The sequence below is a fragment of the Eretmochelys imbricata genome, chromosome 5, assembly GCF_965152235.1.
Source record: "Eretmochelys imbricata isolate rEreImb1 chromosome 5, rEreImb1.hap1, whole genome shotgun sequence".
In the NCBI taxonomy this organism is placed as follows: domain Eukaryota; kingdom Metazoa; phylum Chordata; order Testudines; family Cheloniidae; genus Eretmochelys; species Eretmochelys imbricata.
This window is the reverse complement of record NC_135576.1, coordinates 51174978-51199500: the sequence shown is the minus strand read 5'-3', so window position 1 is coordinate 51199500 and position 24523 is coordinate 51174978. Positions and strand designations below refer to the sequence as shown.

The window sequence follows — 24523 nt, the reverse complement described above, 5'->3', positions numbered from 1 at the left end:
GCCATCTGGATGGGAGGTTGGTTCAGGAGTTTTCCAAGAAACTTAATTAAGCTATCTTTATCCAGTATGCCTATTTTATAATTCCAGGTTGACTACATCAAGCCTAATTTAAATCCAGCAAGAAATCACCATATGATTAAAATGTTTGACTGCATGATAGATATTATTATTTTTGTTTAGGGGAAGGAATGGGGCAGCAGGGAAAAAGATTGGGAATGGATTTGTTTGTTTTTGGTGAAAATACTTCAGAGGTGTATTTTGACTACTCTGTATCTTGGTATTTCTGCACTTGTATTTCCCTATGCACAATAGACTTTTAAAGATGACCTGCTGCAAACGCACACTTCTGAGAAAACAGCTTTTTAAATATTATCTTTTCCCATTAGCGCCAAATTCACCAGTTGGTGAGAATTAATCTGGAGATTCCCAATTTGTTGTCGTCTTTCTGTGTGGATCCTGTTCTTGCTGTAAATGAAGCACAGCATATTGTAGACTGAGGAATAACTTGTTCTCAGTCAGTTTCACCATGACACATTGAGGAGCAGGAAGGTTCAAGTTAAATTCCTTGAAAGTTAAACTTCGTTCTAGAATGGGTTCTACACACGATAAACCAAGAAGTTTTATTTGAAGAGTGGACAACCATTTTAAAAGTGAGAACATTAGCATTGTTCGATTCTGTTGAAGACAATAGCAGCAATTTGATGGTATATCAATTATTTTTCAAAAAGCTTTACATGGTAAATTGCACTGTAAAAGTCTAAATTATTCACACCGTAAGAAACTCAATTGCAGAATTAAATATGTTCTTATTGGCAGTAGCTAAAGCAGCTTATTGGCAAGGAGTTCAGAATACACCCTATTCCCCTTTATTAATCTGTTCAATACCGCTAAACCCCCCCCCCACACACACACATACACACACACATTTTTCCTTACTTTAAATAACTATCTGACATTGTTCATGGATCAGTTTCCTTTCTCAATCTGATTTCTGAATCTTGTTTGCTACATTTAATTACAAAAAGTATTGTGCATCACAGTGGTTATCAACCTCTACCATTCTGGGACCCACCTTTCTAACCACAACCACCTCCAATTTAGCAATGTGGAAAGGATAGGTCAGTGGCTCATTCAGCCAGGAAAATCCTTGTGTGCTTTGAGTTCAAACAAGCCACTCAAAATTTTGCCACACAAAAAAGACAAATTTCAGCATGCAAAAGGATCTGTAAATGTGGAGTGTCTGTTTCCTCACCTAAAACAGTGAAGCATTGGTTAAAGTTCACAACTTTTGTAGTCTTATGTACCTTTCTGTTCTGCTGGAATCCACTTTAGATCCAAAGCTCCCAGATGGAGTGAATAATGTGCCCAAATTACTTGGGGTGCAATAGATTGGATGCTAGTTGCCAGATCACTGTGTTTTCCTACCATAACTCAGGCACAGTCAGTGCAAATACCAATGCAGAAATGCCACCCTAACTCAGCTGCAAAAACAGATTGCTAGAAAGCTTCAGATATTCTCCCCTCTATCCCCCCCCATAGCACATCTTGTCAGTGGGCTGCAAAAATAGGAAGTGTTCACGTATGGATCTTTCCCACTCACACAGGGAAAATGATAAAGTTGGACTGCAGACATCTGTGGTTTCATTCAGTTCTGTAGAGAAGTGGTGGTATTGCTCACCTGAACTCCTACGAACAACGGTCGTGAACACTGGCAGCCATTTCCTGAATTTATCAGTTGATTGCATCCTAGGAGGGGAATTGCTTTAACTTAACTGGCTGCAGCAGAAGACGTCTACATAAGATTAGTTGCATTGGGACACAGGTTGCAGTCAATGTTCCCTGTTTATGAGGCTTGGCAGCTTTAACTATTCATAATGATACTAAGTTTGATAGTTAGACGATTTCATATTTACCGGATAGCCACGAATTAACAAAGGATTCTGCTTTAATGAACCCATAAGCCTTCAGTTGAGGAATTCAGTGGATGGATGTTTGATCTCCTCTTGGCTCAGTGCTCCCTCTTTTCGATGGCTGTATACACACCCAGAATCCTTTGTCCACTACTGTAGCACATCTGTGAAGTTTGTCAGCTACTGCAGTACATTCTGGTGTATGCTTTGGTCTGCGTACACTGGAGAAGAAAGTCAAGCTGGAAGCACATATACACGGAAGGAGGGGGAAATGGTAGAAAAGGGCAGAAGGAGGATGATTTTGACCACTCTGTTGCATGGAACATTGCAGAGAGCATAAACTGTACTCTGGTTATCGTCTCCTTAAGCGAAAGCTGCAGATAGCTCCCAGCAGGGCAGGGAGGCAAATCAAAGTGTCAGATACTTGGCTGTAGCAAATTCTGAGGGGAAAAAATGCTGTGCCATATTGGACAAATGCCAATTTCCATAGCTGCAGAATTTGCATAGTTCATGAGGTTTTGAATGAGCAGAACGTAGCAAGCCACACCTATAGTATTGTTTCAGGCTGCCTGCCAATCCAGTCAGGCACCACTGCATCAGTTTGTGCTGTTTTGTTGTTTAAATTCTCATCTCTTGTTTTGCTTTTTCAACAAAAATATTTTTAAAATGGAGGAAGAGGTAGGCTGGTTGTGACTCCCCTGAAATTTTTTCACGTCCCCATTTCGGTTTGCCACGTTATGCAGTGAGAATAACTGGTTTATCAAGCTACAGTGGTTCTCACAATTTGCTCAGCAGATCATTGATTAACCAGTAGACCTAAAGAATAAATGGGAAGAGCTGGTCAAGTTTATAGGTTGACTGGCTAATAGCCATGCAGGTCCTTCAAAGGTTCTGAAGTCGTGTTACTTATTGAAAGAAATGTTAGTCCATTTCTTTATAAATTTTGTTTAACACACTTAAACCAAAAATAAAATCAAGAAAATATCAAAGTTGTTAATAAACTAAAAATAAAACAACACAGCTATCAAATCAAGGTCAAATCAAAAAATTAGTCAAATCAGAATGGAATTAACTCATAAAATGAGTTAAGTCATCAAAGTAGTTCTAGAAATAATCATTCTTTAAGTTCTAAAGGGGATTCTAAGAAAATGACTATCCACTTGGTTATAAACCCAAACTAAAGAACTTTACCAACCTCAGTCTAATCTGTGATTTAGAGCTGATTAAAAGCTTAATACTGAAACCAGATTAGGTAATGTCTAAACTACAACTTCAGAGCCAGTTAAGATTCCTTCTTATAATTCTGTTCTGTTGTGGCAGTTAATCTTTTCTTCCAGCTTGAACAGAGGTGATATTATTGTGACTGTAATAACCAGGGTTGTGCGGCACCTCACTACCGCCTTCCCTTAGCGTGAGAAAGCCTTGTCTATGCCTACAGCGGTCAACTTCTGTACTCGACTAGCCACAGGCAACATAAGCACTCCTCTCTGTGTCTAAAACAGGCCTTCCTCTCCATTTTAGCAATAGGCACGCTCCAACCCTCAAGCCCTTAGATCATCTCCCTGGAATGTAAAGCCCCTATTCCACTGGACACTGATAGTATTGACAGATCCACTGCTTCCAATGAAGCAGTAAATACCAGCTTACCAGTTACACAACAGATCACTGCTCTGCTTAACACACAGCACTTAAATAAGTTTGTAGTGAAAACAAGTGAAAAATTATTTAAGAAAGGATAGAGATTCAATTCATAGCAAGTAGAAATATTGGAAACAAATGGTTACATGTAAAGTAAAATCATAACAAGCATTCTGGAGCCTAGACTTAATTAAAAGGTAGTCTCAGGTATTGCTTAGCAGCGCTTTCCAACCAGGCAGGCTGCAATCCTTTTTTCATAAGACAAGACATGCGGTCAGCTTATCTCCAAGGTGAAGGATCCAGAGTGTACTTCTGTACTCTAAGATATACCTCCACAATCCATTGTCTTTATTCATAAATAAGGCTAAGGTTTTGTCATGGATATTTTTAGTAAAAGTCATGGACAGGTCACGGCAATAAACACAAATTCACAGACACTGCTTACTAAAAATATCCCTGACAAAATGGGGAGGTGGGTTCAGCTCAGCACTCACCGCTGTTAGGGCTCTGGGAGGCCCTAACTGCTGCAATGAGTGGGAGCTCCAGGGTCACCCCCCATGCAGCAGCAGGGAGCTCCAGGGCGTTCCCTGCCACCTGCAGCAAGTGGGAGCTCCAGGGTCCCCCCTCTTCCTGCAGGGGCTGGGCTGCTGCACAGTCCCCCAGCCTCCCACCACAGCTAGGCAGCTGTAGGGGGTTCCCCCATCAGGGTAGGGGCTGAGAGCTGTGGGGTGGGGGGCAGCTGGGATCTCCAGCCTTGGGGCAAAAAATATCACAGAGGCCAATGGAAGTCACGGATTCTATGACATAATCATAGCCTTATTCATAAATGACTGCCTAGGAAGGAAAGATGTGGACAAATTGGGGGAAGTTCAGAGGAGAGCAACAAAAGAGATTAAAGGCCTGAAAATATGATCTATGAGGAAAGATTGAAAAATTGCGTTTATTTAGTCTAGAGAAGAGAAGACTGAGCACAGACATAACAGTTTAAGTACATAAAAGGTGTAATATGGAGGAGGGTGAAAAATTGTTCTCATTAACCTTTGAGGATAGGACAAGAAGCAATGGGCTTAAATTACATCAAGGGTGGTTTAGGTTGGACATTAGGAAAAACTTCCTAACTGTCAGTATAGTTAAGCACGGGAACAAATTGTCTAGGGAGGTTATGGAATCTGTCATTGGAGGTTTTTAAGAACAGGTTAGACAAACACCTGTCAGGAATGGGCTAGTTATTATGTAGCCCTACCTTGAGTGCAGGGGACTGGGACCTATGGAATCCCTTTCAGTCCTACACTTCTGTGATTCTATAAACAGAATCCTCTCTTGCTGTTGCTCTCTCCCTGCTAAATTTCTTATCTTGTCGACTTCTGTAGTCTTTCGACAGGTGTCAGGCTCAGTATGCAAATAGGCCTCTGATGTGTGTATTGAGCATTGTATGTCTCACATGACAGAGAGAGAAGCATTTGCAGTCTCCTGCTTGAAAGGAACCTGTTTAAGAGGTCACCTCTTGGTTACCTGCCTTAACTCCAAGGCTTTGACGACATAGTATAGATATGTAATTCCTTAAATATTATCTCATACAGGTAACCATACTTCCAAATCCTAAGATTAAAAAATATAAAAGGGTTGGGTTATCTCCCAGCTAATAAAAACAAAAGACAAAAAGTAGACAAAAGAAAAAGATACAGATCTGCAGACTCTTCAGCTCTCTCTGCCTTCTGGATTCTCAGAGGAGCTAGAACTTCAGACAAGGATGCAGTTGATATGTTCTTTTGACACAGTACTTTTTGCTGGCGGGCTTCCTTCAGGCACGGGGAAAGACAGGCAATTTTAAATTTTTAAATCAAAGTTTTCTAAAATATGCTGTCGTTCAGACAGGAAATAATTCAGGGAATTTCTATGGTTTGTGTTATTTAGGAGGTCAGATTAGATCACAGTGGTCCCTTCTCGTTTTATGATTATGAAAAGGCTGGAGTCGCTTGTTTGTCTATGTTGTAACTTCCTCTCCTTAAAGTGATTAGTCTTATAAAGACTGGTTTCAGAGTAGCAGCCGTGTTAGTCTATATTCGTAAAAAGAAAAGGAGTACTTGTGGCACCTTAGAGACTAACAAATTTATTTGAGCATAAGCTTTCGTGAGCTACAGCTCACTTCATCGGATGCATTCAGTGGAAAATACAGTGGGGAGATTTATATACATAGAGAACATGAAACAATGGGTGTTACCATTCACATTGTAACGAGAGTGATCACCTAAGGTGAGCTGTTACCAGCAGGAGAGCGGGGCGGGGGACACCTTTTGTAGTGATAATCAAGGTGGGCCATTTCCAGCAGCTGACAAGAATGTCTGAGGAACAGTGGGGGAGAGACTGCTGAATTGGAATTAATTTGCAAACTGGATACAGTTAATTTAGGCTTGAATAGAGACTGGGAGTGGATGGGTCATTACACAAAGTAAAACTATTTCCCCATGCTTATTCCCTCCTTTTCTCCCCCCCCCCCCCCCCCCGACGTTCTTGTCAACTGCAGGAAATGTTCAAGCTTCAAGTTTCAATATGCAATAAGGCTCTTCTTTCCTTGAGGGGAAGAAAAAGCTTAATAACTTGCATCACTATCTTTACAGATACTGTAGAGCTTTTTTCCTTATCATACTAACATTTTAAAATGAATATTTTCTTTTCTTTCTAGGGTTTTATACCACATAGCACCATAATATCTGAGTGTTTTACAGATTTTTAAAAAGAAATACATAGCATCTGTTTTTCTCTCTCTCACTCTCTATTCCCTGTGTGGAGAGAAACTTGTTTAGTTTCTGTGCTTATTGTGTGGGGGGAAAAAACTAGGTTATAAAAGTATGATTTGCATTTTGTTTTTGAGGTGGAGAGGTTTTTTTGTTCTGATATCCCAGCAGTGAAATCCACAGTTATGGGACAGCTGCAGAGAAAGCTCTGTTTCCTGTGTTCATTGGCCACACTTTTGTGGTTGACAATTCTATTGTTCCAGTAGAACTTCTGTCAAAGAACATCATCCAGAAGTTGGTTGGCCCATTTACAAAGAGGGCTTCAAAACTCAGGACTGAAGTCTCAGACCTTAAATTACTTAGTGGGGAGCCAGTATAAAAAGCAGAGCACTGAGTTCTTGCATCCTCTATAGACACTGTTGCTAAGCAGGTGAACTGGTATAGCTTGAACTCCTTGGAACCTTTCTAAGGCTGTCAATTCCATCCTTAGGTATATTGCATTGTAGCAATCAAACTCATAGATCATGAATTTGTGGTTCACAATAGCCAATCTGATAAGAGATTTTGCCCTTCTTATGAAGGCATAGATGGAAGAGTGCCTTTTTCATAAGCATAGCTATTTATATATCCATTATCAGTGAGGAATGGAAATTTTATGTCCTGTGTAATACAGGAGATCTGACTGGATGATTATAATGGTCCCTTCTGCCTTTATAGTCTATGGGAAAAACTCTGAGGCTCCAGATGTATGCAACAATCTGAAAGTAGGCAAATTTGATGGAGGGTGGTGTTACGGTGGCACTGTTACTTTTTTTGCACCAGAATTACCTTTGTCTTACGTAGGTTAGTTTCAGATAGCTACTGCTTATGCAGATGCTGATGAATCCTGACACTTGGATAGCTGGAAAATATTTTTTACTTCTCTTATTTTATGTCTGGCATCTGAATTCATGTGGATGTAACTTCCCCTTGTGGCTTCAAGTAGACGTATTAGGATGAATGAGATGATGGAGGTAGAATAACAATTTCCCCCTCATGACCCTCTGTGTAGTCTGAGAGAAGGAATTGGAACCATTTTAGTGCAATCCCCCTAATATCTCTTATACACATGATCTCTTCGTTCCAGTTGATAGCACTAAATGCCACGGAGATCCAGTATTGTAAGAATGGATCTGTACCCCAGTCCATACACAAGTGTAGCTCGTCTGTCAGCATGACAAGTGCTGCTGTGGTCTTGTCTCAGCCACAAACCAGATTGGGGGAGGGGGTTACAATATTAACAGTGGACAGATAGAATTATTTATTACTGTTTAAAAGTTGTATTTTCTTTTGTAGGCATGTCTGTTTAAATAGTTGAGATTTCTCCAGTATTCTTTGGTGGTAGGTTTTAGATGAGTAATGGTATCCTTTCACATACTTTAGGAAAACAGGGTGAAACCTTACAGTATATTTTTTAAACAAAGCAGAAAAGCAACCTTTTAACATGAGAGAGAATCACAAAAATATAGGACTGGAAGGGACCTTGAAATGTAGTTATATATTCATGTTAGCCCAAAACAACCTGCCAGTGCTTACTGTTATGAATGAACATATTGGTTTGACATTCTCCTGGGAAAAATGACGAAGACAAAGGTTAGTATGAGTCAGAGATGCAATCGCAAATCATGTAAATATAAAAGGCTTTTAAATTTCCTTTTCAAAAGGTGCTTGCTGAGATGGTAGGGGAGGATTTAGAAGACTGTTCTTTGAAGAGTAGTGGGGGGACTTGAATGAGTAAGTGTACAAATATTTCGGTTTTGGCAGAATGAGCAGCTTTCTAGCAATAGATAATTGGCCAATAATTTATAGAATCTTTAGGTGCTAGACAGGGCCCTCCCAAATTCATGGTCCTTTTTTGTAAATTTCACAGTAATAGCATTTTAAAAATCTTGAATTTCATGGTTTCAGATATTTAAATCTTAAATTTCACCATGTTGTAACAAAATATGCATATATATTTTAAAAACAACAAAATATAAACATGTAAAGCCCTTCAGACTCAGCGTTTCACAAACTTGGGGGTCCCAAACTAAAAGGGGGTTGCAAGGCTATTGGGAGGAGGGGGTCACGGTATTGCCACCCTTATTACTACAGAGCTGAGTGGCTGGAGAGCAACAGCTGCTGGCCAGGTGCCCAGCTCTGAAGGCAGCATAGAAGAGTGGCAATACTATGACCCCCTACAATAGCCTTGCGACCTCCTTTTGGGTCGAGACCCCCAGTTTGAGAAATGCTGTGTATTTTTACCCTATAGTATAGGGTACTTTTATAATAGAGGGTAAAAGTACACAAAAGACCAGATTTCATGGTACATGATAAGTTTTTCCTGGCCGTGAATTTGGTAGGGCCCTAGTGTTAGAGGATTCCAGTTGTGGACAGCATACATAGTGATACTCGTGCAGTTTTGCTGTGCAGGGGTGAGTGGGCAAGCTGTGCACTGTCTTTTGTCCGTACTGGAGCAAAAGCAATTGGACCTACTTCAGATTTCCAGCTCTCACTAAGTTTAATTACTGCAACTTGATGGGAAGATTTTTTTAGTGCCAACTCTCATAGTTGTTATCACAAACGTTGTGGTATTGATAGTTTACTAAAAGTTCCAGCTTTTGCAGACAAATGTTGACATGAGAATCCAAGCTTCCATGTATTTTTTTTAAATTATTTTCAAACCCTTATTGGTGCAGAAAACAGTTTAAAAATGTGACCCAACTACACCTTATAGACTCAAAAATCAGAAGGCAAAATAAAATAATTTTTAAGGTCTCATGATTTTTGAATGTTTTGGGATTGGCAAGTGGGAGACTAACCCAAGAATAAGTGTCTCAGATACTTGTACTTTGTTTTAAATTGTCAGCAGAAGTAAGGGAAGTGAAGTAGGTGTGATGTGTTTCCCGCCGTGCCCACCCACCCACCCGGTGCCACCTGAAACTGGGTTATCACTGAGTCCTCTGTCTCACCTCTGGACTCCCTCTTGCACTGTGCTGCTGTGACAAGCTGCAAAGCCCTCCAAGTTTGCCCTCACCCAAACATCCACAGGCAGGGGCCATACCCAGCTGTGTTCATGAACGCTGGGCTAGCCACTGCATTAACCAACAATAGAGAGGCTCCAGCCAAAATACCTCCAGCTCCCCAGACTAGGACCCCAGGGCCATACCGTCCAGCCCTGGTCAAAAACCTGACCAGTATGAATTTATTACCCAGTCCACCACTTCTACAAAGGTAAGTGGACATGCACCAACCCTTGTTCCTGAGCTGAGATTTTTCCCCAAGCTGTTTTATATATATTTAACTAAAACAGATTTATTAACTACAGAAAGATAGATTTCAAGTGATTATAAGTGATAGCAAATGGATCAAAGTAAATTACCATAAGAAATAAAACAAAATCGCAATCTAAGCCTAATATACTAGATAGGGTTTGAATCAAGCAGTGTCTCACCCTGTTAAATAGTACAAGCAGTTTGTTGACATTTCATACACAGGCAGGGCTTTCTTCTTTCTTGCCTGGGACCAGTATTCCTCCTCTCTTCACCCTTCCCCTCAGTTCAGTTTTTCCCTCTGATATTTTCAGCTGTTGTGTTGTAGGGAGAGTGAGGTTCCTTCATGTTGTCACTTCCCCTCTTTTATATCTTCTTCCAACTTGCTGGAAAGCTCTTTTGCTGTGACCTGGGTCAAACAGTCTCCATTGTGTAGTGCTATCTCTGAGAGGTTTCTTTTGTACCCAGTTCCTGCGGTAATCCTTGTGAGTGTATGTATTTCCTCAATAGACCATCAACATTGTTTGGCCTTTTTATTGTTGTACCTGAAAGGCTGCATGTGGGTGTTCCCAACCTCACAACCTGTTTCAGTAGCACAAACATAGCAAAACTTTATAACTTCATATACCATGATACCACATACAACTTAACAGGATATAATGTTCAACAGATTAAGACTTTTAGAATGATACCTTCACAGGGCATACTTTGTACAAAACAAAATCATAATCATATCACCATGGTGAGTATGGGGTACAGCCTTTTTCTTTGGGGGCACAGAATGTCACAGTAGGTATTATCACCATTTAAAAGATGAGACTGGGACAAAAAAATAATTATTTGCCCAAGATCACACTTTAAACTGGATGGAGCCAGAAATAGAACTAACATTTCTTGACTACCAGTCCTCTTCTATAATCACAATACATAGAAGACTCTTAAGTTTCATCTGTATACATAGTGTCAGAATTTATGGTTCCCTATACAGTTACTGTGACAAATGTTGCCATTCTAAAACTCTGATCTCTTGGTTCTTTTTGGACACTACTCTGGGGATGTTTGGTGCAGATATTGAGGACAAGAATGTGGAAAAATGGCAAAGAAAAGTAGCATTTGAAATGAGAAATCTACTGGATACTTTTTTATATACATGTTTGACTAAAAATAATTCTCAATCAAAATCTACATTAAAAATCTCCATGACAAAAATAATCCTCCATTTTCCTAGTTGTGGTGTTGTAGAAAGAACTAAAATTTTAACCCTTTGTTTTGGTTTTTCAGGCAGCAATGGAGAAGCCAGTTCACCAGCGATTGTTTGTGACAAGAATTTTGAAGGAGTTTGAAAGTGACACATTTTTTCCAGAAATTGATTTGAAGAAATACAAACGTCTCCCAGAGTAAGTATCAAGATGTGTTAATAATCTGGTATGATGGGCTACAGTTCACCTTCAAATAGCAGAAAAATGAAAGACTTCAGAATCAACTTTGAATTATTTTTTAATGTCATTTAGGGCCATATTCTGCTCTCATTTTCTGCTATGTAAATTTTCCAGAATTTTTTTTTATTTGAATATTATGGCCCAGAAAGAATATGCCATGTATTAAAGGGAAAAGTAGTTTAATTCAAAAGAATTAATTAATGGAGTCCTTGTCCAATGTAGTAAAACAAATTAAGGCTCCAATCCTATAGCCAAAAATGTAAGCCTAATGCTCACCTATGTAAAGTTACACAGATGTGTAAATCTTTGCAGAATTAGAACCTTAATTTGTTTCACCCCATTTGACAGAAACACCCTACAGTTGTCTCTAAGGGCTTGTCTTCTCTTCCACATTAGCTCGAGCTATAACTGAAGTTTTGCTCCTAACCCAAATCCTGTCCACAGGCACAAATGTGGTTCTTTAAGATTGATCTATCTGGACTGTTTGGAGGGGCAGGGAACTGGTTGAAGCTCAAATACTGCTGATGCTGGAGCTAGCAATGCAGTTGGGATGCAGCATCTCGAATTTATCAGCTGCTAAATCCAATAATTCTGCTACTAATAAAATCACTTGCTAAAAAATTGAAATGTAATCAGCATTCCCATGTTATGGATGGTGTTTTGGTTTTCAGACTTTTCCAGTTTGTTAGAAGTGTTGCAGATGATAGTCTATTAAATTATGGGGTTTGGGTTTTTTTTTTTTCCTCTCCTCCCCAGATATCCAGGAGTCCCTGCTGATGTCCAGGAAGAGAATGGCATCCGGTACAAATATGAAGTGTATGAAAAAACTGTTTAGACATAGTTAATTTGAGGTTTATTGCGCTAATGCATACTGTCAACATACATTAAAGTTTTATTATTTATACATTTTGTACAGTTACCAGAGAAACCACAATTCTTTCTGAGTCTAGGCAGCTGATCGAAAGCACATTCAAGTTAATGGAAAGACTCCCATTGACCTCAAGGGGCTTTGATCTGGCCCAAAGCATAGGGAAATAACTATGGTATCTCCTACCTTGTGTAGTAACTAAAAGTAAATTTTAACTTTTTTAGTGGCAGCCACAGTGCTATATTACACACTAAACAAATATACTTTCTGTTTAAAAACCTTCTGGTATGGAGAGGGATGCTTTCTGCCATAGCCATATCTTACTTGAATGGTGCTGCAAGAGGTAGACAATCTTAACCCTTTTGGCAAACTGGTCCATTCAAAACTCCACACACAAAAAAGTCACCTCAGTGAATCAGCATTCATCAGCAGAGGAGAAACTAAAAAGTTATAGTAGTAGATAATTCCATCGTAAGATGTATACTGTAGATATGTGTCTGGCAGAAGACAATTAGGGATCCTGTTCAACCCTCCTTACTCTGAAGTTAATGAGAGTTTTTTGCCTGAGTAAGGAATGCTAAGTAAAAGCCAGATCCAAAACCCAGTGGAGTCTATGGAAAGACTACCATTGACTTCAGTGGACTTCGGCTCAGGTCCTATTACCTCTAGAGATAGCATTTGTGTGTTTGATTTCGGTTCCAAGTACCATATAGGTTCCTTGGTAAATAGGATCTTACCATAAAGGTAGCGAGTTCAGAAATGAATTTGAGACCTCTGTTCTCCAAGGTGACAAATCTTTAATGTAGGTAAACATTCCTTAGTAGGAGATCTGTAGAACAGAACTGACAAAACTTGAGTATGAAAAGAGAATTTACATACCAAAACCAGGATGGGTTCCAGAAACTAATTTGAAGTTGCCTAATACAAAATATCATATAAACTTACATATAAACTCAACATAATCAATGTATACACCATTCTTTTCACTCATGGTTTATGTAGTTACCAAAAACCTGGGTGGAAAAAGACAGCCTTGGTTTGTGTAGTTGAGTATAATTTTTATAAGCCAGAAGCCCGATGGTTCAATTACATTTTTTTATCTATTAGCTGGGGATATTCTGGAGTAAAAATATGCTAAACAGAATGACATGTGCCAAGATAAAAAAATCAGTGTTGATAAGGAAGTGTCTAATCTGTCATAACAAAGTTGGATAGTATTTTTCAGAACTTTAAAACATGAGCATGAAAAATCAAGTTATGGTCAAAGCACCCCCCATAATTCCTTTCCTGAGCTATCACTAGAATTTTTTTCCCCATGCATGAGAATCGGGAGAAAAAAACTAAATAGGCCACATTTCCAAAATGCAATTTCAGTTTTTTAAAAATATAAAGGCTGCTCTTGTGTGGTGCTGAGAGATGCTGAGGTGTTGCAACTCACTGACTTTAACAGGGATTGAAGACAGCACTTCAGAACCTCTTAAAATTAGACCATTAGTTGCAGATCTGAATATAAGCACATCCTGCAATGTACTAAGTGCTCCCTGCGCAGCTTGAGTGCCCTTACCTCCCATTCAGTGAAATTATTACTTTTAAGCTGCTGAGTGCCCTTATGCTGAAAGACCAAGCTCTAAGCAAGGAACATCACAGATAGTGTAGAATTAGATCTTTAACCCATCACTTAAATAAAAAATAGCATACCCTTCAGTTAGGTGACAAACAGAATAAAGGAAGCAGGTAGGTGCTAAACAGAACCCAACCTAGTTTAACTGGTCATTTATTCTGGAAGACTTGAATTGTGTTTTAAAAGTACAAGTATTAAAACTTTGAGAACCTATTGAATCAAAAAGATGAGTGTTATGAAGTCAAAATTTCTGAGCTTGATTATGTACATTACATAACTTAAAGGTGTGGTGGTGGGAAGTGGGTAATTTAAGACTGAAAGCATAACGTGCTGAGAAAACACAAGCATGCTTACTTAATAATTCATAGTGATATGGAAGCTAGAGGCCTCAGGAAACAACCTCAGGAAGGATTCTGCATAGATAGCCTGTGTGTTGTCTCTGCACATAATGGGACTCTGCTTATTGTATTCAACATACATAGCCAGACAATAGTGTGTTATGCCTTAACATTCTAGGACTGTTAACATTGCACTACAGTACGGTTAAGGCCAACCCTAATACCATTGAATTCTGTGGGAGCAGGATTGCCATTAGTGCATTTTACTGCATATACTGAATATTATGGTAGTACAGCAGCACCTTTCTACATCTTCTAAAATTGATGTGGTTCATGGGATTTATTAGAATATATTGTGGCAAAAATGGCAAAAACCAAAACAAAGAATATAAACTTTGAGTACTATTTGAATTTTCATGGTGGCTTGATAAAAATGAATTGATACAGAGGATAAGAGTTCGGACAATTTTTCCCACTTGTTTGTCTTTTCTTTGTACCTTTTTGTCAAATTTAAAGTACTCTGGTCTCTGTCCTTTGGCCACATCGTTGCGCCGCATGTGCAAATTTCTAGCACGTGTTATATATCAGCAGTGTTTGTTTACAGAATATTTTCTAGCAGGATGCCTGCATGCCAAGTCAGACCCACTGAATTCTGATGACAAGTCTACCACAGTGCCATCAAGACAGAGATGGGGATAGAAAGGGAGACTCCCTCACCAACAGTAGTGACCTAGTAATGTTAAGGCAAAATGACCTCCCAGGTGCATGGAATGAATAACAGTCAGATGTGGTGGTCTGTTGGTATAAGTGATATAAAACCACATGGTCACTTTGCATTAGAGTATAGGTTTGAAATTGAGGCACGTATGCTTTTGGGTATTTGTTGGAGATGGAAATGAACATCTAATGCAGCACTGAAATGTGTTATCAGTATTATAGGTGATGTGCATTCCTTTACACATTCATAAGTGTTCTGCCTTAACTACTAATTTCCATACTTTAAAGGTTTGGGGTGAATGGGGTGCATTGTGCTGCAACCTTAATGGTCCCTAAAAATAGTTTTGGATGCTATATAATGGATTATATTATTGCAAAAGTAATATCCCTTTAAGGCAATATCAGCATCCACAGCACCCCTTTGTGACTTGGTATGGCATTACTCACCCTTAGATTCTCTCCAGGTCTTCAGTGGTCAGTAGCCACCTCTGACATGGTCCAGTGCTGCAGTGACTTGGCCATCTGGCTAAGTCAACCTGGAAGGTGTGACACTTCAGTGTATCAGAGTTCCAGAACAAATATAGCAAACTCAAAAGAAGGTTAATCTGTCTCAGCCCTTGAATGGACGCAGTTTTTCTATGCATGGGCTGTCTTTTCTAGCCAACATGGATCCAGGCTCCCTGCTTCAGGCCTATCTTCCCTCAAGGAGGCCCTGACTGGCAGTAATCTTGGCTTAGTTTACACGCTTTTCGCATCAAGTAAGAGCTGAAGATCATCTTCCCTTCCTTGTCAGCCACCAACTGAGCTAGGTTCTCCCCTTTTAGCTCCAATCTCCAGGCCTGACACCTTCTGCACTTGTAGCATGGCAGGGTTGATTTGAGCCCAGAGGGCTCTCGTTAACCCCTTCTTGGCCAACATGGGGTTTTTTGTGTATTTTGTGTTTGATTAAAATCCATCAGAACCAAAGTAAAATGATCACCTTTTGATTAATAGGTATGAGGGATTTTAAAATTGTATATTTACACACCAAGGAGCTGAAAGAAGGTATAGTTATTATCTTTAACTCACACTCTATTGGTTTATTTTTCTTGTTAAACATCTCCATCTGCCCAATGATATGTGACATAAACCATTTTAGTTTCCTTTAGCACATGAGTTTAAGCTAGCTGTGATGTGCAAGGAGTGGAATGTAAGTTACACATTAAGTAGATGCAAGCCTGCCCCTTTTGAGGCAGCCGAAATTAATGTAGTTTACATATTCTTAATATTAAGTTACTCTGAGGTTCCCCATAGATTGATTGAGATTTGCCTTTAATTTCAGCCCAGTAACTTATTTTGTCAAACATAACAATAATACAAACGTTATTAGCAGTTGAGATTTGTCTGAAAAGTTGCATTGGATTCTTCTAGGCCAGTGCTTCTCAAGCTATCTGATGTAGGGGACCGGCAATATTTTTTTTCCAGTGTGCGCGCAGACCTGCAGCTGATGGCTCACGGACCGGCACCAGTCCGTGGACCACCACTTTGAGTAGCACTGTTCTGGGCTATATTCATGCTGCTCCACTTAATTTTGGAAATTGTGATGAACCAGAATTAGGACTGGAGCGTGAACATAAAGAGCACAAATCCAGACTGAACACATGAAAGAAACCAAAGGTGGTTATGCTCAGGAGTCTAATCCAGCATCCACTTAAATAGGACAAGTGATTTTATGGCAAATCAGATTTGCCATAAACTTACATTGGAATCAGGATCAGAAGTCCACCAATGAAGACACAGGACCAAATTCACTGAAGTTAATGGGAGTGCAAGGACCTAACTAGGACAGAATTTGGCTCCTAAATATGCAGTCAACCAGCAAATTTCAGAAATTGGAATTTGTGATCAAGCCTCTCTTCATTTACTCAAGTTCAAGTGCTGAAAAGATGGAAATGGAGTGAAACTGGGCTCTATTCAACTATGATAATTTCTTAGCAGTGAGTTGCCTGGCAAATTTACTTTTACTCCAATAGGACATGGAACATTTTACTTGCCTTTATTTAACTGCCTTATATTTATTTCAGCTGACGCTGAAGATTGCACATTTAGTCAGGTCTGTGAAAGATAAAGTAGTTATTGCAGGTATCTACTAGAACAAGGGTGGGCAAACCACGGCCCAGCCCACCTTCTAATCTGGCCCTCGAGCTCCTGCTGGGGAGTGGGGTTGGGGTCTTGCCCTGCTCCAGCTGGGGCGCGGGGTCAGGAGCTTGCCCCACTCCACGCATGCCGTGGCTCTGTGTAGCTCCCAGAAGCAGTGGCATATCCCCCCCTCTGACTCCTAGGCATAGGGGCAAGCAGGGAGCTCTGCACACTGCCCCTGCTCCAAACACAGCTCTGCAATTCCCATTGGCTGGGAACTGCAGCCAATGGGAGCTGCGGGGTGGTGCCTGCAGATGGGGCAGTGCGCAGAGACACCTGGCCAGTGCCACACCTCCATATAGGAGCTGGAGGGGGAACATGCCCCTGCTTCCAAGAGCTGCTTGAGATAAGCACTTCCTGGAGCCTGCACCCCTGAACCTCCTCCCCTGCCCCAATCCCCTTCTTGGCCTCCAAACCCCTCAATCCCAGCCGGAGCACCCTCCTATACAGCAAACCCCTCAGCTTCACCCCAGAGCCTGCACCTCTAGCTGGAGCCCTTACCCCCTCCTGCACCCCAATCCCCTGCCCCACACTGGAGCCCCCTCCCGCACTCTGAACTCCTCATTTCTGGCTCCACACCACAGTGCGCACCCCCGGCCAAAGCCTTCACCCCCTCCCGCACCCCAACCCCCAATTTCGTGAGCATTCATGACCCGCCACAATTTCCATACCCAGATGTGGCCCTCAGGCCAAAAAGTTTGCCCACCCCTGTACTAAAATAACATTAGCAACACTATCAGAAGCAAATGATAAGCAGTTTTATTCTAGTGACAGCAAGCTGAGGGGGAAAAAACCATCTTTGTAATAAGCAAATCAAGAGATGAAAGTTTTATTGTGGCCATTTTTAACTTTTCATTTTCTTCCTATGAGCTATAAGAAAATTCACCACAGATAGTACAAATCTATGGGAATTATTCAGTTTTAATTGTTTTTAAGATTGTGACTAAATGCATTTTAAGAAACTGGAAAACATTCTGCCTCACTTTCCAGAGAGGCTGAGCACCACAATTTGCACTGAGTTCAGCAGGAGTTCTGAGTGTTCAACACCTCAAAAATCAAGCCAGTTTGGTGTGTCTTACTGGACTACTGTGCATGAAACTGAAGAAATGGTCGTATTCCTCAGCTTTCTTTCCCATGTGTTTAAGTTCAGAAACTACTAAAAACTGTATCAGATTTGCCCACAGGCCAACATGTTAACAATTACATTTTCATATTCTTAGGTTGAGCCAGTATATCTCATGTAGATCTACAGAATGAGCTAAGAAATTAGCACTGAATGCATGACTGCAGAATTAACATTTTGGCAATTATTCATCTGACTTAAACCATGTAGAAAATGCCCACGGTCTCGAGTTTAATGTTTAACTTACTACATATGAAAAATTTGGTAACGAACCTATGACTTATGAATGGATTTTTTAAAAAGTAGTTTTAGGGCCAGATTGTGCCATTCCTTATTCATGCTGAATAGTACCTTAATACAGTGGTTCTCAACCAGGGTTACACGTACCCCTGGGGGTACACAGAGCTCTTCCAGGGGTACATCAATTCATCTAGATATTTGCCTAGTTTTACAACAAACTACGTAAAAAGCACTAGCGAACTCAGTACAAACTAAAATTTCATACCGATAATGACTTATTTAAACTGCTCTATGTACTATACACTGAAATATAACTACAATATTTATATTCCAATTTATTTATAATTATATGGTACAAATGAGAAAGTAAGCAATTTTTCAATAACGATGTGCCACTTTTGTATTTTTATGCCTGATTTTGTAAGCAAGTAGTTTTTAAGTGAGGTGAAACTTGAGGGTACTCGAGACAAAATCAGACTCATGAATACACTGCCTTAATACAGAAAGAAACAAAGGGGATTCCTTGCATCGTCAGGTACTACATAACACAAGTGAGTGTGACACAACCTGGCCCTTAATTCTTAAATACAGAATGATATTAGCTGTTTCTTCACTGTTAATGGTACACCTTGAGAGCTGTTTTTGCTCAGCTGTACTACATAAGGGATTTAAGATCAATATTGGAATAGAATATTGGCTCCATGAGGGAAGGACAAGGGGTTATGCTTTGTTGTGTATATTGTTACATTTATGTATGTTTGTTACAAGAGGACTGAATACTAAGAACATTTCAGGATGGTAGGCAAATGAGGCTAATGTCCAATTCTCATATTTGAGACCATTTCGTTACTCTATTTAATTAAAAATTCCACTTCAAAAGCAATTTCCACCATATTCATGCCCTAATGAACCAGGATTTTTTTAAATGACAGTATATACACAGAGTATTTAATTTTTCAATGTTTTAATGTTCATTCCCAGATATTTTAAGAAATTCACTGTGTGGAAATCATTTCTTAAGACAGGTGTTCTGAACATTTACCGTGAACAATTATTTTCTTAGCTACAAGACTGACAAAAAAACTGAATGGCTTTTCACCCCAATCCTGTTTTTTCTCAATGTAGCGGATTGCTCACAAGTAACTTGGACATCAGATTTCTTCTCCATATGAATCAGAAAAAATGAAGTGGAAAGAGTCTTTATTTGATTTTTTTTCCCAAAAAAATAAGGAGAGAACAGAAAAAAGACAAAAGAATAAAAAGACAAAGGAATAGGAAGGGAGGGAAAGGAGAGGAAGGAAAAAGGTTTGGGGAAAAAGAGAATGACATCTCAGTTTCCATCTGCTAGGAATTAAAGGTTTCTAACAAATAAGCTCAAATCTTCTCAAATTTGTCTGAGGTCCCTGTTCTCCGAAACATTGCCTAGTTTTCATCTGCCAGGTCAGCTGTGTGCTACAAGCACTGCTATAGAGAACCAAACTTTCCATGAGTTGGAGAGTTTCCAAGATGGTGGGATATATTCCAAAACAGTTCTGGGAAGTAATTTTTAAGGTGATATCCATTATATGCCTAGGGAGGTTGTGGAATCTCTATCATTGGAGATTTTAAAGAGCAGGTTAGACAAACACTGCTCAGGAATGGTCTATATAAATGGTGGGCAACTTGCAGCCCATCAGGGTAATCCGCTGGCAGGCCGCAAGATAGTTTGTTTACATTGACCATCCGTACAGGCTGCAGGTTGCCCACCACTGGTCTAGATAATATAGTCCTGCCATGAGTGCAGGGGACTAGACTAGATAACCTCTCAAGGTCCCTTCTAGTCCTATGAGTCTATGATTATATTAATCTTTCAATCTACTTCTACTCAGAATGATTGTATCCTGGGGCAGGTCCAACACACGTGAGCCAGAGTGGCTCCAGAAGACCGATATCTCCAGCAGCAGCAGGCCGATGCACTGTAACCTATGTCCAGACCATTGTGAACAAAATATAACTTTCTGCTGGATCAGCCTTATTCATAGATCTGTAGGAGAGTTTTTATGATTTACAAGGCACTTCCCCATTGGCTAGGATTGAGAGATATCCACAAATCTTTGTTCCAAACCTGGTACAGGCAATCTAAATTAGAGAGGGTCTTTTGGGGTCCGGAAGTTGTAACAAGCTACAACTAGTTGGGTGAACCTACAGAGCTCTCTCCAGAATTGCTGTTGATGTGGAGTCTCTGGTACTCCCACCACATCATCTCTTGAAGAACATATTTGGTCCTGCTTAAGGAAAGGTAGTCATTCTTTTAAAAGTCATTTAAAAGTATTCAGGTCTGAACACTCAGTACAACTAAGGCTTTCTCTGAATCCCCTGCTCACAGACACACATGGTAGCTTTCATCAAGCTAGCATAAGTAAAAATAGCAGTATAGCCATGGTAGCACTGGTAGCAGCAACAGGGGGATGGCTGAGCCATGTCAAGCACTTACCCACCAGTTTCAGACAGGTATGTACTCAGCACAGCTCAGCTGTACTTCCGCTGGAACTACCAGTGCTACTGTGTCTAGACAGACATTTACACTCACGCTAGCTTGACGAGAGCTAGCACAAGTATATTTACATGAGCAGGGGAATCACATTCCAAACTTGCAGTGTAGACGTAGAACTGAATATGGTTTTCTAACCAAAACAGCATCCCTTTTGAGAGCTTGGGTAAAATTCGTTGTAGAAAAACATTGTGTATTCTACTACTCTGGGGACTGAAAGTACATAATTATCAACTATTAAAAGAGCACATTTCCATTTTGAACTAATCAGTGTACCATTTTAATTATGTCTTGATAGCTTTGGAGCAAATGCAAACAAAAAGTGAAAATAGATCCCCTTTATAACTAACATGTACAGTATTATTTAAAGTGTGTGGTGTTGCTTAGTCAGCAAATAAAGAATTAGTGAACTGTAGGAAGCTTACTTTAATTATTTAATTATCAATTAGACTTGCAACATGATCTAGAAACTTCCCTTGTGCTTTCAGTAGTATATTCTGACAATTTGTGGGTGCACTTATCTTCCCCCATTTCTTAACTCTACCTCCCAGTGACCATCCAGTGATAAGTGTATAGTGGTCATCATGAAAAAGCTAGTTTACTGAAGAGTGTTAGAAAGATACCATGTTTTCACCCCTAAACTCACTCTGGGAAGTAAGTGTGATAACTATCTGGCATTTGGTTGTAAATGCTGAGTTTAATGTCTGCTACTGTACATTGACTGACTTCACCATTAGAACTCCTAAGAGGACAACATCTCCTCAAAAATCAGTTCCCTAACTTGAAAAATTTTGTATTTTAATTAACAACCATCCCCTTAAAGAATGTTACAATCAGAGTACTATAAATAGAAAATATTAGTAATTTAAATTTTAATATAATCCTCTCTGTGATTATTTAGTTCATTCCAGGACAGCTAGCTTCAGATAATGACTAGTATTTCATTAAAAACTTCTATCTTAAAGAAGTCAGATTCTTGACCTTAATCATTGAATGTACGGACAGTGATGTACATTTTGTCACAGCTTATTGCACTGCCTGTGCTAACAGCTGTTCTGATAAAATCACTGGCCCCAATTCTACACTAACTGAAGCGAATTATATGAGCTGAGGGAGAGGTATATAAAGCTGTTTTAATAAAAAATAGTATACTTGGGTAGCACCTTTGATATTAGAGAACCCCTCTGTATGCTCTCCAAACTCAGACTCACAACAGCTCTAAAAGGTGTCTCCATTTTATAGACTGAGATATAGAGGTTAATTCATTGCCCAAACTCACAAGGTAAATCAATAGCAGAGCTGAGAATAGAAACCATTTGACTATCCTCCCTCATTGTTATGCTGCTAATGTTTCGTGTGTGGTGTGTTGTCCTATGCAGCGTTTTCTGCTGTTCTCAACAAGCATTTTTAATTTGTTATTTTGGTGATTTTTTTTTCTTGCTGATGGAAAATTAGATGCACCAACAGATTAAATTAGTAAAATAAGGGATCTTTTGATCATACTTCTTTATTTAACCTTGTGGGAGGAGGGATATATATTGTTTATGAAAATGTGCCCTTCCTGTGAACTGAATTTTAATAATTTTTACATCTGCCTTGTTCATTTCAATTTAGAACGAGTACCACTTCCTTTTATAATGCACTGTAACTGTGAGTACTCAACAGTACCTCAAATAACTGCCACTCTATGCTGTTGGAACAATGTGCTGTGGGAAAAATATGACAAATTTGCATTTTCATTATTTTTAAACAAATGTTCAAACTGTAGGTCACCGGGGTCCTAGCCAACCATTCTCCAACATCAAAGACCATGTTACATACTGCAAACAAAGTATAAATTTTACTTCAGATCTTTCATTACTGCAATCTCCTCCTTTCTGGCACAGAAGACTCACTTTGGCACACCTGTTTAGTCTACTCAAAATGCTGCTGAAAAATAATATGACCCACTTTTCTGACTACGTCTAGCCCCTCTTTCCTTCCCCTCACTGGCTTCCCCTTCACTTTTTATCAAATTGAAGCTCCTTTTCTTAGCCTTCAAGGCCCCACTTATCCTTGCTTCTGCCTCTATCTTCCCTTATCTCCTTGACCCCCTTCACTCTGCTTAACCAACATAACCAACTGAATCCTTCGTGACTTCTCTCACTCATCTCCAGGCCTTGTTCCATACAGCTTGGAACATCCAGACCTGATCTGCCTTTTTCATTTTGAGTCAGTCTTTAACACACTTCTTCCAAAAGGCCTATATAAGTCTTACTGCCATCCTGCTACACCCAGAGAGAAATATTGGCTAATCAATCTGAGAACAGATAAGCAAAATGTTATAGCTAGAATAATTTCATACATTCAACCAAGAAACTAACAAGTCTCAAGCTATGTATGGTGGCAAACTATTTTTAGGGCTTTTAAGAGATAGGATTTTTATCTTTTGTGATTGGAACACCATCTTCCTCATCCATCCCAGGTATGGCATACAATGTGGGAGAGACCCAACATGAACATCACCAGAGTAAAAGTTGTACAGAAAATGTTAAATGATTTGTAGTTAACATAAATAATTTTCTACAACTCTGAACCTTCCTCCATTCATGAATAAAAATTTGATGTAAATAACTTACAATAATGAAAGGGGAAGAACTGGTCTGTATGTGATGAAATGGAGTCCAAAGTGAATGCCTATCACAATGAAGGACAGAATAGTCTCCTACAAATTTCTCCACTTAACTGCTCAGAGAAGGTGAATGGGTAAATGTGGGTCTGTCTGTTCAGGAACCATGTTCAGAGAATAGATAAGTTGCCCACTTCTTGGATAGGTTTTATTTTTAGATAGTAGGTACTTAGTATTTTCTAAAATCAGGGCTTTTTAAGATGTCTAAAATTGTGCAGGAAAAAAAAATCAAGATATCCAAAATTCAATAGTCTCTTTTGAAAATATAGTCCATAGTCGGAATTTACACAGGACATTCTTCAAGTTGTACCTGTAGCTACATTTTACTGCTTTGTCCAAAGAGCAATAGGATACAATTGCCACATTTGTCAGGTACGTTTAAGCAGGCCCTTACTCCCATAATTCTCCCACTCCATCAAAATGGGAGACAGTTTTTTATTTTGTTGCTTGAAGAAAATATAACTTACTTTCTCACACTGTTTACTCTTTTATATTATTCTCTGGATTACTACATGATGCTGTAAGAAGCCATAGATTTTAATTGTGTTCTAATACATGGGAAAATGTGGGGCTTTTTCCTCAGCTCTATGCAAGTGCAATGAATAGTGTAGCATGGTGAGTAACAGAATAATTACCAGTCACTAAGGAAAGTATAGTACAGATATAATTTAATCCCCCTCATTCATGCTTTCTTGAGAACAAAGTGTTCTAAATATGTTAAAAATTAAATATAAAAGAATAGTAAGTGCTAGCAAGACACCTAAAACCAGAGGGTCTGCACTATAGGTGAAAAAAGACTATCATTGACATTACTGTAACTTGCCTGTTTCTATTCTATTAGAATTGAGTTGTGGGGCACCTTTTGCATCAAAAATGGAAATTTAAATAACATTTTAAATAACTTTTTTTGTGGGTCAGTGTTTTAATGCACTGCCATGATCAGACTGCCCTCATGAGCAACATCAGGCAAACTCTAACAATAGGCCTCCATAAAGTATTTGTGGAGAATGAGGGAGAGATCTGTATTTTGTATCACTGTTATATACACTCCATTCACCTCCTTGATGTTATTCTGTATGACTCCATGAAGTTAAATCTAATGAGGTTGTTAGAGGAGAACAAAATGGAAACAAAACAATGACAGATAAGGCATCTCTAGGGAAAATACCAGGGGTCCTTAAGAGACCATGAGTGACCTATTAATTGGGATATGCCTATCTGTCTGTCT

At 39.4% G+C, this 24523-nt stretch overlaps 1 protein-coding gene across 2 annotated transcripts in view; it reads left to right on the top strand.

The window, feature by feature from the left end:
• The window catches only part of DHFR (dihydrofolate reductase), a 67446-nt gene that overhangs the window by 27473 nt on the left and 15450 nt on the right, over nucleotides 1–24523 (top strand). For both annotated transcript variants that reach the window (XM_077817125.1, XM_077817124.1), the window contains exons 5-6: nucleotides 10855–10970; nucleotides 11769–11813. In XM_077817125.1, the coding sequence (XP_077673251.1) occupies nucleotides 10855–10970; nucleotides 11769–11813 (161 nt within the window). The remainder of the gene's footprint in view (nucleotides 1–10854; nucleotides 10971–11768; nucleotides 11814–24523) is intronic.